Below are 20,872 nucleotides of genomic sequence, written 5' to 3' on the forward strand. Positions count from 1 at the left end.
CCATACTGGGCCTGTTTGTAACCGCCATTTCCTCATAAAGTCAGTATTTTATTTTTCTTTATCGGCCGTTTTCTCAAAATGCGACTTTTCTCTATACTTTTTTGAATAACTCCACCATTTTGCACAGAATGAAGAGAAGAGGTAATACTAAAAATTTGTCTGTTGAATTTTTGATATATGGAATAGATTTTTGTTTATGGTGTCTGGAGTGTGGATTTTCACGGATTTTTCGCGAACTTGAATGCTACTTCTAAGTCGATTAGGGAAAAAACAACAGACAAATTTTTAGATCTAATGTTTGTGAACACGCATGCAAAAAAGCAATCAATTTCCATGAGCGATAAGTGCGGTATTCATTACGTAAGACATGTCAATAAAATCAAATATGGCGGCGTATCAGTGGAAACGAAACTTTTTTCTCAAATTTGATTGCGGATTTTAAGACTCCTTACTATGCTTGTTATGTGTGTGAAATTTGGTAAAATTCGGTCCAGTAATAAGCGAGATGGCCTCCAGGTGTAGCCCCCCCCCCCCCCTTAAAGTTTTGTTATCGATTCTTTAGCCCCTCCCTCCCCAATTTCTCTTTGCACATTAATTGTATAAGCTCTCACAGTTTAAAATCTTCTCCTTGATTTCTCTCCCTAGGCTCCACATCTGGTACGCCCTCAGTGACTCCAGCCACTGGTCACACCCTGGGCACTTCCCCGGCCATGCGTGTGGTCAACAGCAACGCTTCCACCATCTCCCTCATTACCCAGGCCACCAGTGAGGCCGGATCAGGGGCCGCCACAGCCACCATTGGTGGCCGCCAGATAGTGACAGTCCCTGCAGGCCAGGCCGGTTTGACGGGTGCCAAGGGTCCCGTCCAGATCACCATCACTCCCGCCAACCGTGGCAACATCTCCACGGTCACACTTCCCTCGTGCATACGTCAAGTAGCTAAACCGGTCGTGGTGGGGAACCCATCGGCCAACGGCACTCAAGTTGTCAGTCTCGGCGGAATGGGCACGGCTCAAGTTGTGGCGGTGAACCCGGCCCCTGCTGCCATGGCAGACCAGGCTCAGGTGGCAGAGGCTGTTGGTGAGGCTGGAGAGGGTGACGGCCAGCAGGTACTGCAGCAGTTTGATGGAGCCGCCGATGACGATTGTCTGGAGACGGTAATTGTTGACGAGGAGTTTACCGAAGACGAGAGCCAGTATATCACATCGCCAGATTTTTGTCTGGATGGTTGTGTCGAAGAAGATGACACAGAGTTCCGGGTTGAGGACACATACATGTTCCCAGACACGGGGGATCATGGGTATGCATATACGCATGAGGACAGGTACGACAGTGATGAAGACTTTCAGATGCCTCAGTTTGACGGTGCTGGCGAGGAAGGAGGTGAGGACGATAAGGAAGGAGAGGAGGGTGTGAAACAGGAAGGAGAAGAAGGAGGCGCGGACCAGCCGCAGGAAGCAGAGCAAGAACAGGCGGAAGGCGTGGTTGGTGAGGCAGGCGAAGAGGCCATGGAGGGTGAGGGCGCTGCGTCAGGGGAGGTCCAGCCTCCGGCTGAGGATGCTATGGAGGAAGGTGATGGTGGTGTGGCGGGAGGTCTCGATGGTCTGGTAAACCCCGCAGTCGCAGCCGACTCCACTAATGGCGCGGAGAGTCAGCAGCTGACCGAGGCGGAGTTACAGCAGCAGGCAGAGAGTGCTCTAGAGGCGTTGGCCGAGGCGGGCGGTGTGCTGGGTGACCAGGCCGTCATGGACAACCTAGAGGGGGTCCTGGCCCAGCAGGCACAAGCGGCCCTGGATGCGGCCAATCAGGCGGCCACAGCCCAGGCGCTGGGTGAGTTGGCGGCGCAACACGCTGCTGAAACCCCCGAGGAGTTGGGAGATGTCAAGCCAGAAATAAATGAAGAGGCGGCACCGACAGCTGACCACTCGACGGGTACAGATACGCCCATGGACACTGACGCAGCAGACCTGGTCCCTAAGGAAGAACCTCCGGACGAGGCTCTGGCATCCCTTGCTCAGAGTCTCGCCAACGCTGCCAATGGTGGTGCAGACGGATCTGGTGAGATTTCTGTTCCGTTTTTGCTTTGTTTTTTTTTATCTTTAGAGTTGGCCTTGTGCTACAGTGGTTTCTTTAAATTGATGTTGGTTGTTTCAACATGAAGGATCTAGTAATTGTGTGCTCTCTGGAGGATCTCTCTCTCTCTCTATCTCTCTCTATCTCTCTCTTTCTTCTGGCGCTGTTGCTTCATGAACGGTCAGTGATGCCGACAGCACGCAGGAACTCAACACTAGCTCGGGGTCCTTAAAAAGTGTAAATGGTAAGTGAAATCTGTTACTGACCCAGAGAGCATGTTTTACAGTCATGTCTTAGTGGTCAGGTGGTTTGGTTTTTGTTTCAAGTGCTGTTGTAATGTGAATATAATGTTCCTAGTACATGTATGTTTTGGGGGGGGGGGGTTCAAAAATTTGTTTTTAATTACCATTTTGCTGGACCCTTTTTTTGAATGACGTGGCTAGGCCCGTCTACCCTATTGTGTTGTATTATCGCTGGTCCATGAAATCCTTAGTCCTCAAAAGTCTGAAAAGCTTTTGGATACCAAAGATTTAAAATATCCACATGGTTTTTTAATTACATTGTGCACGTTTTTAATTTTTCTCAGATCCCTTAGCGACACTGGCATCAGCTGCCATGTCATCAGCCCCAGTGACGACGTTAAAAACCTCAGACGCCAGCGTGGGTGTGAACAACGACGTGGGGCAGGAGGAGGCTCGTCACGAGGTCAAGCAGGAGAAAATTGTTGTGAAGCGGGATGCCCAGCAGTGGTTCGACGTGGGCTTTATCAAGAGCACCTCTTGCACTGTCTCCCACTACCACCTCCCCTCAGAGAACGGCCAGGGCAACACTGATGTGAGTGTAAGGATTTGGGTTTTTTCTCCTTCCTTGCTTTGATATGTTTACTTACTCATTTTTTTTTTTGTTGTGCGTTTACATGATTGAAAATCTTTATTTGTTTTGAAAATGAGGGCAGATGAATGTTATAGTCTCTCCAGTATGGTTTTTCTGAGACTTTAAAAAGAAGAGATACTGTGCTTTCACATGCAATGGTTCTTCGAATATTTTGCCAATAGATGTTTTTACATTAACTTTTCTTTTGGGGAGGGGGGATTGTCCCTTTTTACCATGGCAGTATAAATCTTGGGTCGTCTTTTTGGATGGCCATTTAGTACAGAGGTATTCATCGATTTAACCCTATCCGTACACCTGAGGTCATTTCGTACCCCAGGGATTGCTCTTTGTTTTTTTTTCATTTAAGAATACTTCTAGTGTAAAAATTTATTTGAAACTTTCAGTATTGCTGAACTATTCATTTTTGACAGATTGCTGTGTAAAGAAAATCACACCAATGGTCTCATTCTAAAACGACCATTTTGGCACCCGATGGGGTCATTTGTGCCCCCACTCTCCAAAGAGGAAAAAAACCTCAGTTATTCTGGTATTATCCGTATCAAGCGGGGTAACAAACGACCCCAATGTATCCCCTGCATCGAGTATTATAGTAATGGCTTCGTAAAAATTTCCCAGCATCTGGATTGCTGCTGGGTATCGTTCACGCTCTTGTGGTTGAGCTGGAGATATCCGAAGGCCTACAAAAATAATTATACAGTATAACACGGATAGGTCGAACACAGAAGACCCGAAACCACGCTTCCGTCGAACTGTGCCTGTGGTCCCGATTTTTCTTTTTCTTTATCTTTATAAGGAAATCACGTAAAGCTCAAACACAAACACGGAATAGTCGAACTAATTACGCCGCCGTAGAGGTCGAAAGTTGATGTCCTTTGGGGTGCACTTGAGACAGAATAACAATAATAATCACAATTTTTTAAAATATGGGAAAAAACAGGTTCGGTGAAATACCACCTCACACATATACACACACACTCACCCCTCCACAGAAGCAGCTAGCTATGCTATTTTTAGCATGCTACTCGACACACATGTGCATACCTGGGCCCTTTGTCTAGCTAGGCTGGTGAGGAAGGATTGTGCATCACTGTCTATTGTCTTGCCCCAAAGGTAGCAATCTTTGTTGCTTCCCCTGGTTCTTGATGCAGCCGATGCTATAACACTGTTCACGGATCCCTCGAACTACCGAGGCCGGTCCTGACAAATTCGAGGAGCAGTGTGTGTTATACTGTACTACGCTTTGTATTGAGACTGGTTGTTTTTTTTCTTTGCCAAGTTGCCCTGAGACTGGTAAGTAAATGAATCTCTCTAAGTTTGTTTTTATTTGCCTGTTTTAGTTCTCGCGGTTGCTTTTTCTTTTTGCCTTTGCTATCGTCTGCCTTTTCTCCTTCTACTCTTTGTTTATCAATCTTGTGTCACTCTTCCTGTCATTACAATGTCGTATTTTGGCGTACAAAGTCAAATGAATGTAGATCGAACCACACAATAGAAAATTGATGTTGTGATTGAAACTGATATTATGTAACGAAATATATAAGTTATCCCCGTAATGAATTTGCTAGGCCCAGATCTAAGCTACACTTCAGTAGGCCTATGCAGTTTTCTCGCCCCCTTTATACAGAATGCAGATCACTTGCCACCCTCTAATAATTGTAATCGATTCTAACTGCACACTGGCGAAAAAGCACTGAATACTTGTAAATCTAAACATCAAGCCTGGTTGTACTGGTGGAAAGGCAGTCGTATGTCGCTTATCTGAGAATCTGTTCGTATGATTATGTATTGCCTGCATTCGAACCAAGCTGGTGTCAAATTTGAAGAGAGAGGACTGAGGGGAGAAGGAATAGTGACAGAGAGAAGACTAAATCGTTTCTTTTTCTATTTTCCCCTCAATGTTTAGATGGAACGACATAATGTCTTCAACCAGTATCCAGTTGTATGGGGTGGTGATGATGATGATGGGTATGGACAGGAGAGTGATGTGGCTAGTGAGTCGGAGGATGATATTCTGGGAAACGAAGCAGAAAAGAGTGATGTGGAGGAAGTGAGTGGAGAAGAAGAGGTGGAAACTGAAAGCGATAATGGTGACGATCAGCTGGAAGTGGTGTTTCAACCTGTTGAAATGGGAATGCTTGATATGCCACATGCAGCTGGGGAACCTGCATTGTCAGACAGTGAAACGGGAGTACCTCTGCACTATGCAGGCAAGGATGGGATGCTGTGGTCCAGGGTTGCTCCTACACAAACACCATCTTTCAACATATTCAAGCCTCCAACTGGGCAAGTGATGAATCCAAGATATTTGCTGACAGTAGGCGCCACTTACAAACGTTTCATCACTGCCAAGATGATAGAAAGAATCGTCTTATGCACCAATAAGGAAGGAGAAAAGGTTGAGGGTAATAAGTGGAAAAAGACAGACAGTACAGAGGTTGAGGGGTTCATTGGTTGCCTTTACCATTTGGGGGCCAGGCGCGATGCCCGCACCCCAACCACTGTCTTGTGGAACAGGACCGATGGCAGCAACTTGGTACAGGCTTGTTTCAGCAGGGCTAGGTTTTTAAAACTATCCCACCACCTGAGATTTGATGACAAGGACACTCGCAGAACTAGGCGGGTAGTAGATTGTTTTGCCCCCTTGCGAGAGCTATGGGATGACTTCAATGACAACTTGTGTAGAGAGTATACTCCGGGCCCTACCCTCACAGTGGATGAACAGTTGATTCCATGGAGGGGCCGCTGCTCATTTCTCCAATATCTTCCGTCTAAACCAGACACATTCGGGATAAAGATCTTTTGGATCTGTGACGCAGAGAATGGGTTTCCTCTTCATGGTGAACCGTATCTTGGCAGAAAGGGGACGAAAAGACAACAAAATCTAGAAAGGGATACAGTAATAGCGTTGACCCAGCCCTACTTCGGAAGTGGGCGCAATTTGACTGTGAACAATTTCTTTACAGACCTGACCTTGAGCACTTACCTCCTCTCAAACAACATCACCTTGGTGGGAACAGTTAAAAAAACCAGGCGCTTCCTGCCACCAGAATTTAAGAGTGGAAAGGGATTGGGCAAAGGAGATGCCATCTTTGCCTTTCAGAAAAAGGCCACTATTTTAGCTTTCAAGTCAAACAAGAAGGAACATGTTGTGCTGCTCAGTACCATGCACTGTGCTGACAAATTTGACGAAGAGGTCAACAAGCCTGAAATTGTTACATCCTACAATTCCACGAAAGGAGGTGTAGGCACAATGGACCAAATGTGCCACGCCCTCACCACCAAGAGAAAAACCAACCGATGGCCAATGCTCCTCTTCTACAATATGCTAGACCTCGCCTCTGTAGCATCTTTGAATATCTGGAGAAAGATCGCCCCAGAGGACAAACTGTCCAAAGAGGACAACAGAATTCTGTTTAATTTAGCTTTGGCAAAGGAGCTGACAGGACCTCTTCTACAAATACGACACACTGTCCCAAATCTTCGCAGAGATCTGAAGCACACCATTGCTATTGCCATCAAGGATTGTGGACTCCAGCTTCCAGAGCAGCCAGTGGACGAAGAGGTCGGCTCAAGCCGAAAGCGTGGACGATGCCATGTTTGTCCTCGGAAAGATGACTCCAAGACAACCCAACACTGCTCTCTTTGCCATAGACACACTTGCTCGAAGCATATATGGAAAATCTGCTCATCGTGCCTCGCTAATGAAGGTAAGAAAAGGTGGCGGTAGCCTACATCATTGTTGATTGGTCTGATCTTCCTGGGTTGTTTTTTTCTACAGTAGAACATGACTATAGCGGGACCTTACTGGAATCCCCTTTATTTTTCTATGCAAACTCAATTGCCTGTGCTCGGGTTTAGTGGGGCAAGGAAAGGTCCGAACTCAGATACAGCGGGAGAGATCGAGTGAGTTCTAGCAGGGGGGAAGAGGGTTGGGGGGTGAGGGGGCTTTAGGCAGGCTCCAAACAGGCAGTCAACGGTGCAGTGTTGTGATTGGCCAGTCCAGTTATAAGTGAGGTGGGGCAGGCGACAGAGAGAGATGGTGCGGAGAGACACGTTACGTGAGCCAATCCAAAAGTGATGTGCCGTGGCTTAGACGCTCAGGATGAGAGCATATAGGCCTAGGCTAGGCCAAAAAGTAAAAGAAGAGGAGAGCATGTAGTGTGTGATTCCTAATTCATTGAATTGCGATCATTGATGCTCATAGGTATACGCACGCATCCACTTCACCAGTTCTACAGTAGGTACGATAGACAGCACTAGCAACAAGACCGAGGAAAAGATGGCTTCCAACACAGGCAAAAGGAAATGCTTCTCACCTCAATTAACGGCCGAGATAATCAACGACGTTGACAAGAAAAGGAAGACTAATCTAAAGCGTAAATTTTATTTATTGAAGGGAGGTAATCATGTGGATTTAAAAAAATTGGGGGAATAATTTCCCCTTTGCATGCCTACAGCAGGAACTCGCCTTCAGCGGGATTTTTCTTGTAGAACCAAAAGTCCCACTATAGCCGTGTTCTACTGTACTGTAGTTTTCCTTCAGCTTTCACACTCTTGTTACAGTTGTTGCACTCTGGTGTGATTTCCTCTTTACCCTACTTTCCTGAATGCCTTTTGCTAGATATCATCTTCTTTGTCTACTTTCTTCATTTGAAAAGAGCTTATCCCCATAAAAATAATCTCTTCAACTGAAGTACGATACACCTGGTGCAAGTGCTACATGCAACAGATCTACCGTACAAAAAGCATGTAAACGAGCCTATGGTATGTACGCTGTTTTTTTTAATGTAGCACATGCACAAGGGGTAGCCTACTCTAGGTGCAGATGGTCAGGTTTCCTACTTTGCTCAGTATTGCGCTGTAATTGTTCCATGCTCCTTCTTTTCTTTGTTACTATTTATCACCCTCAAGGGGATTTTGTGGATGGTTTGCGGTAGCTCTGGTGTAGTCTGCTCTTTCTATGTCTTTCTACGTCTTGCTGTTGTCAGAATCTACTTCCTGGAGCTGAATGGCCTAACAGTAACTTATAGTGTTGGAAAAGCCTTCCTCATTAAAGTTAAAACATATACCTGTACAACATACACAGCATTATACCAAATACTCTATTCATAACTTGACAAACACAAAAAGATGTGATCTAGAAGAGCGTCTGTGTTATGGTGGAATCAAGTGTTTGTCAATTTTTGAGCATATGGGGTTACTGGTATTGTTTTAAAGCCTGTTCATTTGCCTTTCTTTTGGTGAAAAAAATATTAATCTTTGTTGAATAGAAGTCGAAATATTTGCAATTAAAGGAGGTCAGGGTCGCCTGGTCTCAGAGATGAAATTAGCAAGAAAATGGCCATCAAAGTTTGCAATTTCCATAGCTTGAGAGTCTTTGGAAACTGAAAATTGACATTTTTTGTGCCTTTAATCAATGTTTTTCAGTAACATCTACACAGAAAATGTGATTTTAAATGGATATAAAAGGTGTTAAGCCAAAGAAAGAAAATTTTGTAAAAATTATTCAACGGTCAGAAAAATGCCAATTTCTTTGATTTCATTATTTTGATGAGCGCCTGATTTCACTACGATGCCTCACATTTAATTATTTTTTCAGGGCTCTGCGTCTGGGGTCCTTCCCTTCCCCCACAGGGTCTGATGTCCCAAGAGACTAGCCATCTCGACGAAGGTCACGAAATGGTTCTGGGGAACAAATGAAAATGTTCAACTGCATATTTTTTCTTGTTGGTTAATAAATCATGTTCACTAAGAAGTACAGTATCTCAGTTTCTCACTTTTTGTATGGCTATTATTCACTAGACTGGAAAATGACATGTTGTTCCCCCACCAGGGCAGTGCTACCGACTGAAATGTCTTCAGGCCATTCCCAACGGGGGGGATACCCCCCGAGGCGGTGCCACTGACTGTCTTTAGGCTATCCCAAAGGGGGGACATTTCTTGTTCATGCATAGTAGAATTGTAAATGGGCTGATTCATCAATGTCACGCTCATAACTGTGCCTGATCTACAATTGGGAACTGCTGCTTTTTCTTTCCTAATCCTTACTATTGTCATTTTTGCTCTACTTCTTTTGTATGTTTGTCACACTCTTGTGACCCACTATTTCCAGGGTGCTTTAATAGTCGAAGCAGACTTTGTGCTGTTGAAGCTAGAGAGGTGAGCAGAGAAAGTCTGATTCCCTGTAAGGACTTCTCTCTTGACATCCACCCCTTGGCGTTCATATGCCCTTATGCAGTTGCGAGCGCCGTAAAATCTCTTCTAAAACTAAAAGGAGGAATATGTTTTTATGCACAGTAGAATTGTAGATGGGCTGATTTATCAATGTCGTGCTCATACTACTGTGCCGCAACAACATAGGGGGGACCGCTGTTGATATCCACCACTTGGCGCTCATGCGACCTTTTGCAGTTGCGAGTGCCGTAAAAAAAACTTTCTAAAACATAAAACAGTTAAATTGTTTCTGTTTAAGGGCACGTGGGTGGCGGGCGCTCTGGTGTGGTGTTCTTCTTTGTGTTTGCTACTATTGCTTTCATCTGTTTCCTAGTGTTGAAATTACATTACAGTGCCGATCGTCCCTTAAAACCCCAATAAACTCTTAACACGCTGTTTCGGGTTGCCAGAGTCTGGCCACATACTGTTACTGTAGGTGATACAAGTGAGTCACAGCTACAGGTTGCGACTTCAGTGCTTTCTTGTCATATTTCCTTTTTTTAAACAGTGAAAACAGTTCATAACAAAGAGTGATCTTAAGAAGAAATCACATTTTCACTTTTGAAAAAAATTGGAGATATGACAAGAAAGCACTGAGGTCACGAGGTGGTAACCTGGTTCGATCCCGTAGGTCCATAGTCATGAGCGAATGGTTCCTTTGTTGGCTTTCGAAGTCAAAATGACTTACCAAGGGATTATCGTCATGCTGGTAGTCATAAGCCCCCAGCTGGCCGCTCCTCCTCTTCGTCATGGTGGACTGCAGCCCCCACAGTCTCTCTGACCTCAGTAGGCCAGACTCTCGGACTTGCAGCACCTCTCGCATCAACTGCCATCTGTTCCAACGGGCCTGTCGGGACAGATAGGCTGAAATGACAAAACTAATAACAGTATAACACGGATAGCTCAAATTCTTCCTGACCGGCCTCGGTATTTCGAGGGATATCTTACAAAGATAGAAAAGGGAAAAAACGGGACTGCAAGCACAGTTCGACAGACGCATGATTTTGAGTCATTTGTGTTCGACCTATCCGTGTTATACTGTATGAGACTTTGGGTTTGGGTTGACACCACGTTTAAGTTAAACACACATAATAAATAATAAGTAGGTTAGTCTTTTCATAGGTGGAGCACTTGCTCTCCCTCTCTCTCTCTCTCTCTCTCTCTCTCTCTCTCTCTCTCTCCTTCTCTCTCTCCCTCTCCCTCTCTTTCTGCCCCACCCCCAGTTAGTGCACAGGGCAGTGAAGAAAAACCCAGAAAAGTACAGTAAAGTCGATGGGTCTTGCCAATTTTATGTCACTATCGACATAGGCGTCATTATAAGAGAGGGCTAAACTTGAGTGGAAGGAGCAGAAAAAGGACGATAGCAAAGTGCAAAAAAAAAAAAAGAAAACAACACAATAGAACCCCCTTCCTTAGTCAAGAAGAGTCTCAAATAAACAACTGGGTCGGAACAACTAATGCAAGATGAATTCAAAACTAGATCTACGTTTACGATTCTCACAATGAGTGTAATCGATTACATACCCTGTGAGAAAGTTTTGTCCCGCCTCAAGTCTAGAACTGAGAGAGAGAGAGCGAAGTTCTAGAACTGAGAGAGAGCGAAGTTCTAGAACTGAGAGAGCAAACTAATTTTGGGCCAAACTTTCTGTAACGAGTATAAAAGCTTGTGCGACATTAGTGCTAACCGGTTGAACCTTCGACACATCCACAAAACCAATAACAAAAACAAACTAACCTCTGTTCGCTTAAGGCTCTGTGCAACACACTTGCCGCCATCTTGGATTGTAAAGCCTTTCGATTCCAGCGTGAGTTTGATTACTTGGGGTCGTTAGTTACCCCGCAGGGTACGGATCGGAATAACAAGTAAATTTCCTCTTTCCTCTTTGGAAAATGGGGGTACTGAGTACCCCGCATCGAATGGATACGATAGTAAAACATAGTGTACGGATACGGTTAATTATTTCATTGCTTTCTTTGGTGGCTGCCATTTGTCCAGATCCTGAATTTCTTGAGAAAAGATTTTCTCAGAAGGGCATAGGTTTAAGTGGTCAGTCCTGGCTAGCAACAACGGAATGTTGATAGAGTGTGAGACCTGTAAGCCTTGGCAGATGTGATCAAGTTGGCGGAGAAAGAAACAGAAGTAAACTTGTGAAGTATAGTGTGTGTCATTTCTTCTTTAACTCATTAACCATAGCTTTCTTTCTCCATCTCAAGACCCGTCTGTGGTGTAGCGGTTAATAATTTTGCTATGGCATACAGGAGACCCAAGTTCAATTCTTGATTATGGAGAATTTCTATCAGTTGTCTGTCTTTCTTCTGGGATGCTGTATCCCTCTCAGTTAGGGTTGGCCTTGACAAGCACGGTCAAAGCCTGCCGACTAAATGATCTAAATTGTGTTGATAGAGACGTAAAAACACCTACATTTGATTTTTTTTCCCTCTCTATGACAGGACATTGACGTGGTGAATGTGCCAGACCACAGTGTCCTGAAAAGACAAGAGTTGCAGCCGGGCACTGCCTACAAGTTCCGTGTGGCTGGCATCAATGCGTGTGGCCGGGGGCCGTTCAGTGAGGTGTCTGCCTTCAAGACTTGTCTGCCTGGTTTCCCTGGAGCGCCTTCTGCCATCAAGATCAGCAAGGTGAGAAACTGTTTGATTCTGTCAGGTCTGAGTGTAGTGCGACTTTGCTGTCGAAATATCTAGTCTGAGGCATCTTCAATGTAGGTTTTCTCTTTTGCATCTGATTTTGTTGTTATGCAGAAAAACAAACAAGCAATTTTCGAAAGATTTATTCTTTTCACAACTTCTGCTATGCAGCTATTTTTAGTCGTTTAGAGGCCGTCGGGTGTAGTTGTATTGATTGCTTGGTTTTCAACGGGGTTTTTTTTTTACAACCAGGGTTAAGGTAGATGGTTGTAGGATGCCCTGATAAGCCCTACTTTTTTACCTTCCCTCTGTTGTTTCTGTCTGTTTTACTTTTCCCCAGCACTTAAGTACCATTATTGTGTCAACGAGCGTCTCTTTACTCCAACAAACCACAAAAAAAAGCCCCCAGCTTTAAGCATGACGTTTCCACATGTTTGTATCGTGTTGTTGTTTTTTGTCCCCACAGAGCAGCGACGGTGCGCACCTGTCCTGGGAGCCTCCCCAGAACACGGCGGGCAAGATCATAGAATACAGTGTCTACTTGGCCGTACGCAATCAAAACACGGAGACCAAGCCCGGCACACCTGCACAGCTTGCGTTTGTGCGCGTGTTTTGCGGGCCCCTTCCCTCCTGTGTGGTAGCCAACTCATCTCTCACCTCTGCTCACATTGACTACACCACCAAGCCAGCCATCATTTTCCGCATCGCAGCTCGCAACGAGAAGGGCTATGGACCCGCCACACAAGTCAGGTGGCTGCAGGGTGAGTGTCTGAAGGCTTGACCAGGGCTTCCAGTCTTCCGCAATTTTGCGGATTTCCGCAAATTAGCAGAATTCTGCAAATGGAAAAATTTCCGTAAAAATTTGTGCCCCCCCCCCAAAAATTATTTTCAAAAATGCGAAATACAAAATTTCCGTTATTACCAATAGTCAACAAAGGCCAACCCATACCGGAAGTGCTCTTTTATTTGAAAGTATAGACAGTGTCTTTCACTTTCTAAAGCTCAAGAATCAGAGCACCAGCTCTGTAAACAAGAGGAAGAAATGACGATTATGGTTCTAGATCTATCGATCTTGGGCCTTCCAAGAAAAGAAAACTCTAAAGAGAGCTTGATTATTTTTTTTTACCAGACTTGTTTATTTGTAAGTATTGTTGTGGATTTAAGTTGATATAGATCTAGATCTAGATCTAGCTGTCCAGTTATTTAGATCTACATCTAGATCTAGACTAGATCTATATCTAGATCTAGATCAAGTCAAGCTGTTATACTGGATTCTGAATCTAGCTAATCTAGACCTACACCTTATGATGATTATTGTGCAAACCAACACAAGCAGAAAAAAGTTGAACATTAACTGTCAAGTTTTATAGATCTAGTTGTGGATGTACAGTATCTGTACAAGGGAGAAAGCATGGCTTTGGATTTGGAAATATATGGATTAACACAAGCAGAAAATTATGTAGGCTAGGTCTACGTTCTAGGTCTATGCAGTATGCAAGGTATGTTTTTTTTTCTCACTTATTTTCTTGTTAAATTTAGGCTTGAATAGCCAGAAAAGGCATACTTAGGATGCCCTGAAACCAAAAATTCTCAAACGTAAAGGGGGCGCTGTCCCCCTTCAACCCCCTGCTAGGGCTCCGCCCTGGACCCGATAATCCTCGAAAAATGACATCAGCTGCTGGAAGCTCTGCTTGACGTATTTGAAAATGGAGCAGAGGCCTCTTTTTCTTCAGAAGCTGATCCTTTTATCCTTCACCTAGGATGAATGTGGTCAGCTGCAATATATATCCTGAACTTCACTGTGACTGAATTTTAAAGGAGCCTGTATTTGATTGTGCATTTTAAAACTTAATTTCTGCCTGTTTGTATTCTGTTCTTGAGGGGGGGGGGGATGCGCTTTATTCAAGAGCTGTTTAGAAGGAGTTGTGTGTGTTTATTTCAGTTTGTGGTAGTTATAAGTGAAGATAAGGTTTCTTTCTTATTCATTTGTAGGCCATACTCTTTCAAAGTTTATAATGTGCCTTTCAAAATATTACAGCAGCAGTAAGTCTATCAGTTTTTTGCCCCCTACTGCCCACCGAGCAGTAATGGGTACCTGACTTGTAGTTGGGGAAGTAAGGGCAGTGTGGAAAAGAACCAGCCACCCTACCACAATATGCAGAAGGCCGAGGAAGTTGTTTCACTAACAAGGCAATCCCCGATGTCCGGATCGGATGCGGGAACAAAGCAAGCTGTACCTTCAGAACACTCTTCCTTTACAAGGGGACTCCATGGACCCGGAGTGTCTGATTATAAATTATGTTTTTATTTTTAGACCAGTTTACTAAAAGGAGTGGTGAAGTTGTGTGAAATGCACCAATTTCCTGAGAAATGTTTTCAGTTACATTATCATATGGGTTTTTTTTTTTACCTTCTTCAGATGCCTCACAGAGTCCTTCAGCTGGTGGGAAGGCTGTCAAAAGACAAGGGTCAGAGAATGTGTAAGTACATTATTACTATTTTCTATATTGTTTGTGTCAATGAGCTTCATGTAGAATATATTTTTCCCTCTAAAAAGTCCCTAAGTCTTTTCTGTGTGTTTGTTCTTCTTCCTCTCGATGTGTTCACTTGTCTGGCATTGACATGGTGTGGGTGGTTGGCAGGTGCTCTGGTGTGGTTTGCTCCTTCTTTCTTATCAAACATCTATCGTCCTTATCTCCCCTTCTTCTTTCTTATGTTCGTTATTCTCTTGTAATACCTCTCATGTTCTAGCGCTCATATGACCGTATGAGGTTGCGAGCGTCGTATAACCTCTACAAAAGAAAAATTGATATGGTCAGTAATGCAACAAACCAAGAGGAGGCAAGACAACAGTGACAAAGTTCCTATTGTAGCTTTGAAGTATGATAAAACCTTTTTTTATGAAGTACTGAACTGTCCATTCTTCCAAAAATGTTTAATTGTACACCGGCCATGTTTTCTGTAAAAAAAAAAGATAGTTTCTCAAGTTGTCTTCATTCTTTTGTTGCCTTTATTTTATGTAGCGTAAGCTATGACAAGTGTTTCGTGGCTTTTATTTATTTTTTCTCTTTGGTTTGATATATCATAATATAAGCAAAGCGCCTTTTGCTTAGCCCATTGAAGATATTCGTGGAGTGAGATTTCCAATTACTGAACCCTCAAGGGCCTTGACAAAACATCGCATTGTTTCAACTCCAAGCAGGGACTCTTTCACAGTTGTTTATCCTGCTACCAACTGAGCTGACACTAGACTCCCTGTTTTCTCTTTGTCCACAGCAAACCAGGGTCAATGGTGAAGAAACTGAAGGTGGAGGACGGTGAGAGCTAGGTGAGGTGTCCCAGGCAAGAACCCATTCCCTGTGTTTTTATACCAACGAGCTCATCCTCCTTCGTGATTTTGTGAAAGCTTCGGTCCCCCGCACCAATGGATGGTCGTCGGGCCAGGAATAAAGTGGCCTTGACCATGTTGTTGCAATGCCTGTATTGTGTGTTGGGGTTGGTGGGTGGTGATGATTTTTTCAGTCTGATATCTGTGCATATCTCCCCCCTTCGTTTTTAACCTCTATGAAAATGCTGCAAACTACTGGGCCTTTGTTTTTGAAGGCTTACATCTGTTGTACCAGCCTACACTTTCTTGACAGTTGTTACTTTTGTTGTTGTTTTGTTTTTAAGTCAGTCAGTTTTGAGAAATTCACTGTATTGTAACATGATGCTATTGTGAAATATGTGATTTGTCCTTGAAGTTTTTTGTTGTTTTTTTCTTCCTTCTGCTGCTCAACTAGAGTAACGGTCTTCACCTGCTATACTTAGTTTTTCTTACTTAATAGTTGTCAGCTTTTTTTTCAATTCTTAGAGGAACATTCACACAGACACTCATACTTCCGCAATGTTCAGTTACACCATTCCTGTTTCTATCTGCATTCTGAAAAGGTTTCAGACCAGGTGGTAAACAAACTTTAACAGAAGAACAACAGCATTCATGGGTTGATGGTGCTGTAAAGATGTAGTATGTAATGTACACTCAGTTGTCCCATTTGTTCAGTGGCTGGCTATTCCTATCGGGGGTTTTTTTGGAAGGAGCTGTGTCGTGCTTCCTTCTTCCATTGCTCGATTAGTTCAACTTGACTTGAGATTCTGATCTTCAGCTGCTTTACACTTCTTGTTATTGAACTTGCTCTAAGTCCTGATCCAGTCATGATGGGAAGCGTTAGGTTTCAAACAGGAGAGTTCTTCTACGTGGGATGCTTTGTCTTCTTCATGTAAATGCTCATGTGTTTCTACGGCCGATGGCTTGGCTTTGTGTGGGGATTGCTCCAGATGATAAAATATATCAGTGGCCCAAGAGCGACTGTGCCATTGCATACATTGTTGTTTATGGTCTACATTGTTTTGCAAAATAGTATGGAGATCCTATTTTGTTTACTTTGGTATGGATTTGTGCAGCGCAATGCTCTGTTTTATTGTTGCCACACCTGTACATATTGTTGTTGACTAGTGTTGTACATAATTGTTCAAATTTTCAAACCTGATTTGCAAATGGTGTGCCCTGTCATTTGATATCGAGTGACACTTTGTGTTCATTCACAAATTTAAGATTTGTATTTTTATTTCTTCCAAACTTTTAACTCACAATATCGTTGGTGGAAAATTGACAGGACATTTTGCAACGGTACATAAAGTATGTAATAATGGTGTCCTTATGCGGTACTATCGCTTCGATAGTTGAAAAGGTGTCCGGAGAAGAAAGTTCACCATTTCCCCTGGCGCAGTTGATAAGCGACGTCATCAGCCTGTCACAATTTCACGTTTTGACCAGATCGATACTTGTGCTGTATTTTTGTAGGTGAGTCGGATCTTGTGCAAAAATGTGTAAATCATGAATCGACTGGGTCGAGATTGTTTGTAATGTTTCCGAGTGAACCAATGTTGATATCTTTTTGTCATGTTTCTTATTGCAACAAATGTACTTTTTAGATATATCAGCACCGTTGCCGTTCCACCACCACTCAAAGTAAAAACCAAATAGTTTGAAGCCTGAGTCTGTAATGTTCCCTGAAGAGAAATGATCGAGGATTTTTTTTTCTGCGACAAAATTACCGTTTGTTGCATGCCTTCCATATTCCCTTTCAAGTCCAAGAATGGCAGAAGTATTGGTGACATTGTCACAGAAAAATGAAGTAGCTCACATAAGGAGGTCCTGGCTAGTGTAGCTTTGACTGACCCCTGTTGCTGTTGCTGCGTCTCACACTTCCATTGTAGATTTCACCCTTCTTTTCTCTGGAAAGAAGGTGACAATTCATTCATTGATGACTCTCGCTGTAAAAGGGACTTGTCTAGATTTGTGCGTACTGCAGTGTCTGGGAATCTAAGGGTCATTGTCAGAACATCCTCTGCTCATTGTTTCATTTATTGTTGGGATTCCTAGTTTCGTTTCCATTGTTTCATTATCATCATAATAGATTTCATTTACCCTTGAATAGTATCACGTGTGTCGGTTTGTTCCTAATTCTTTCAACTTCTTTGGTCTTCTTGTGCCCGTCTCTCTTTTTCTCTTGTGTTGGTGTTGCTATTGTTTTTTTCAACGGTGCTTCCTTTCTTGACACACTGAGTTTGGGTTTTTCGCTCGTCGCTCCCCGCCTTTTCTCGGAACTCCCAGCTATATGGTCCTGTTTATAAGCCAGGGATGTCCTGAGGCCAGGCTGTGATGGGCTTGAGGTGTGTGTTGTTTATTATTCATCCATGTGTATACCCATAAGCTTTTTGCTGTCGTTTTCATGAGTATACTGATGGTGACTATGTCCCATGGGGCTGGGGGAAGTGAGGCCGGCGACGTTTGAGTGTCCTCTGAAAAGAGGTAGACAAATATGGAAAGGCCACTGGTGGTTCTGTATAGAGGAAAGTTGTCGTGTCATTTCCAGTGCAGGGAGCTTATTTTCTCTTATTATCGAATTTTACAGTGAGGCGGGTTGTTTTTTTTAATGAGTTGTGAGAGGGAAATGGTATCGGTGTCAGGGTTTTTTTCCTCCGGTTTCCTTGCCTTGCAGTGTGCACTATTGAGACCAAGATTGTTAAATGGGTCTATGTAACCTGAAACTCAAAGGTTATTTCTTGTGTCTCACTCAGTATGTAGAGTTGTAGCTGAGCTGTTTGTGAGACAAATTCAGTGGCACCTCTCTTAGTGCAGATGTACTTAGTGTACCCGTCATCTCTTCTGTGGAATGTTTCATTGTCCTGGTTGCTTACATTGGGTGGGGGGGTTTTTTAATTGTGAAATTTATAGTTCCTTTTTAGTGTGTCTCATTGTATCGCTAACAAATATACATTGACATCTGAACCTTTCACTTCATCATAGAACACAGAATGGAGAAAATGGCCAGATTTTCTTGTTATGGTTGAATAAGATTTGTGTTGTCCTTTTGAAGAATGGCATGCAAACAATATAGCTTCATTTACTTTTTAATAAAAAGACTGTTTTAATAGATTACATCTTTGTACAAGTATTAACTAAAGAGAAGTTTGTTGAAGCTTGATATCTTTACTACGCATGTGTCATGTGATTTGAGCCAACACTTTCGTGACCAGGGTGGTTTCTGTTTGCCGTGGTTATCCTTTCCCCTCAACTTTCATGTAGTACTGTTTGCTTCTTGATATTATTTTGTTAGTAAGAAGCAAGCAGTGTTTTATGCAATGGTTACTTGTAAGGTTCTTACAGTGAACTTATTCTTTTAGAAACATATGGGGAAAAAACAACATAAAATGTGTGCTCCTGTCCTTTAAAAAATTCTGCAACAGGAATCTACTCTCTCTTTTGCGGGTTTTATTTTGTTTTCTTCTGTTGCAGTCCCTTTTTTACTATCCTGATTTTCCGTGTCATTTTATTTGCCAAGATTCAGTAAATTATTTTGTTCATAGACCAGTTGTTGATTTCAGAAGTCATAAATCTTTGTTTTGTTTGTCATTTTTAACATAAGACTAGGGCAATAACTCGCTGAAATGCTGACATAAAAAAAAAACTCTTCTGTGAATGGAATAAAAGCATGTTTCTACCTTTGTTCTACCCTAGTATCATAGAAATTGGGTTGTTCTCAAATGTTGCAACCCTGGAATTTCCAAGAATTGCTAGGTAAATTGGCTCAAAGGTTTGTAAATATGTAAGTAGTCATTGATCATAATACCATTTTATTGTCATTGTTTTTTTCCATGCTTCATGTTGCTGTATAGACCACTGTTATCAGTTGCATATATTGATTTTTTTTAGTCTTCTATGATAAAGCAATTTTATGGAGGGGCTGGCATGGTGTTTGATAAATAAAAAGTTGATCAACTTTTTGTTCGATGGAGAAAGTGCACACTTTTCCCGCTCCTTCCATCTGGGATTCAGGTCTCTCTTACTTAGAAGTCTAATTTAGGACCAATTCTTGGTGTAGCTGATAGGTTTGTGTGGCTTTGCAGCCCTCACATGCTGAAGCTGGGGACTTTCACCGATGTTACTCGTTTGCGTGGAATAAATTGGAAGAGTTTGTTTGATAAATGCTTACTTTTAGATTTGGTGGTTTGATCGTCTTGTACTTGAAAGGTTTCTATTGTCATTGCTTCAATGTCATACTGTGTGCGTATGACTATGGTGTCCTTGCGGACAGTGGGCTCACATTACCACGTCTCTGTGCTTAGTATTAGTAACAAGCAATGTCATCTCTCTCTGTCTCCAGTCTGGGGGTGACAACTACCTTTTTGTGTCAATGGGGGCGCAAAAAACACCTAAATTAAAAAAAAAATGTATCATCTATGTTAACCATTTTATCCATCTTTTTCACTGATAGTTAAGGTTCCCTGTTGGTCCATTGCAGATGTAGTATTCTGCTTTTGCTGCCTTCCTATTCGATTCAGTTAAATGAACTAGTGTTCAAAGAATCCCACCGTCAATGCACTAATCAGACCTACTATAAAGTGTGAGTGTTAAACAGTTTGCTGACTTAATCAATGTCATGTTTTGCGCTGGGACGTGGAAATGTAGATGTAGTTGCAGGTGATACGGATAATTATTAGTCTTTTAGATTGTTGCTCTGACAGTTCTGTGCTTGGGCTTTGGCTGGTTAGGTTCTCTGCCACTTTTCATCATCCTGTCTCCAAAGGTTCATGCCGTACTGTGGCTAGTTTAATGATGATAGCACTGAATTTTCAAAAACGCAAGTATGGTTTGCATTGTCAGTTGTGGTCTGAGCTGATTGCGGAGCGGTCTGGGATAAAAGTATCTCACTTTGAAATATATTGACTTTATCGTGTGGAAATTTTCTCTGCCCCTGCTGTGTCTCAGTGTAAGTCTGGTTGGTTTACTCTGGGAGGATGAGGGATAAACAGTTTTGTTGGAGAAGATGTGAGAGAATTTGGCTTCCGTCTTTTGTGTATGTCAATGACTACTGTTGAATTGTTCTCTGCATAAGACTCCATGGTCACCTTTGAGGGGCAGCATAAATGATCTTTCACTTTCACTATATCTTTGTGTGTGATTCGAGGAGAACCTTGATTGTCTCTGGATACTGAGGGTGCTACTTTCCTTACATTTTCAGAATGTTCGAGTTGAGGGGGGGGGGGGGGGGGTGTATTCCAAGTTTTTGAGGGGGAGGGGGGTGTTTTGTTTTGTTGTTGTTATTTGGTATGTTTTATGGTACCTTTGTCCATTATATCTCTACCAGTAAGTCTTTGATCTCAACTTTCTGTTTTTATGTTTTGTTTTAAGTGACCTGTCTGTTTTCTCCCAGAACTTAAAAGACTTATTTATTTGTGTTGCAAGTGTTTTAAAACTTACTGTTTTCTTTCTCCTTACTGGCAGTGGTAGACCTGGTTTTCTTTGACAACTTTCTCTTTCTTGTAGGGAGATGTGGTAAAAGTTATTGTCTTCAATAAGTCTACGGCTGAGTGTAAGAAATGACTATTATTCTACTTTTCAGTTTTTGAAAAAAAACGAGTTTGAAATTTCTATGACATAGTTACATAGTATAGAAAAAAAGAAGAGAAGAAGCTTTAATATCTCTTTACCAAATCAAGCTAC

General features: G+C 42.8%; 1 protein-coding gene across 8 annotated transcripts in view; it reads left to right on the forward strand.

The window, feature by feature from the left end:
- LOC101851486 (host cell factor 1) overlaps positions 1–19,598 on the forward strand; it is a 38,060-nt gene extending 18,462 nt beyond the window's left edge. For 2 of the 8 annotated variants that reach the window (XM_013080300.2, XM_013080302.2), the window contains 4 exons: positions 646–2,058; positions 2,660–2,913; positions 4,868–6,671; positions 8,564–8,724. In XM_013080300.2, the coding sequence (XP_012935754.1) occupies positions 646–2,058; positions 2,660–2,913; positions 4,868–6,671; positions 8,564–8,664 (3,572 nt within the window). In that variant the 3' untranslated portion in view covers positions 8,665–8,724. Of the gene's footprint in view, positions 1–645; positions 2,059–2,659; positions 2,914–4,243; positions 4,258–4,867; positions 6,672–8,563; positions 8,725–11,628; positions 11,818–12,289; positions 12,585–14,242; positions 14,304–15,099 lie in introns of those variants that run through there. The other 6 variants (XM_013080303.2, XM_013080304.2, XM_013080301.2 and 3 more) reach the window with 6 other exon arrangements.
- Positions 19,599–20,872: the final 1,274 nt, after the last annotated feature.

The sequence above is a fragment of the Aplysia californica genome, unplaced genomic scaffold (genome assembly GCF_000002075.1).
Source record: "Aplysia californica isolate F4 #8 unplaced genomic scaffold, AplCal3.0 scaffold00080, whole genome shotgun sequence".
Taxonomy (NCBI): domain Eukaryota; kingdom Metazoa; phylum Mollusca; class Gastropoda; order Aplysiida; family Aplysiidae; genus Aplysia; species Aplysia californica.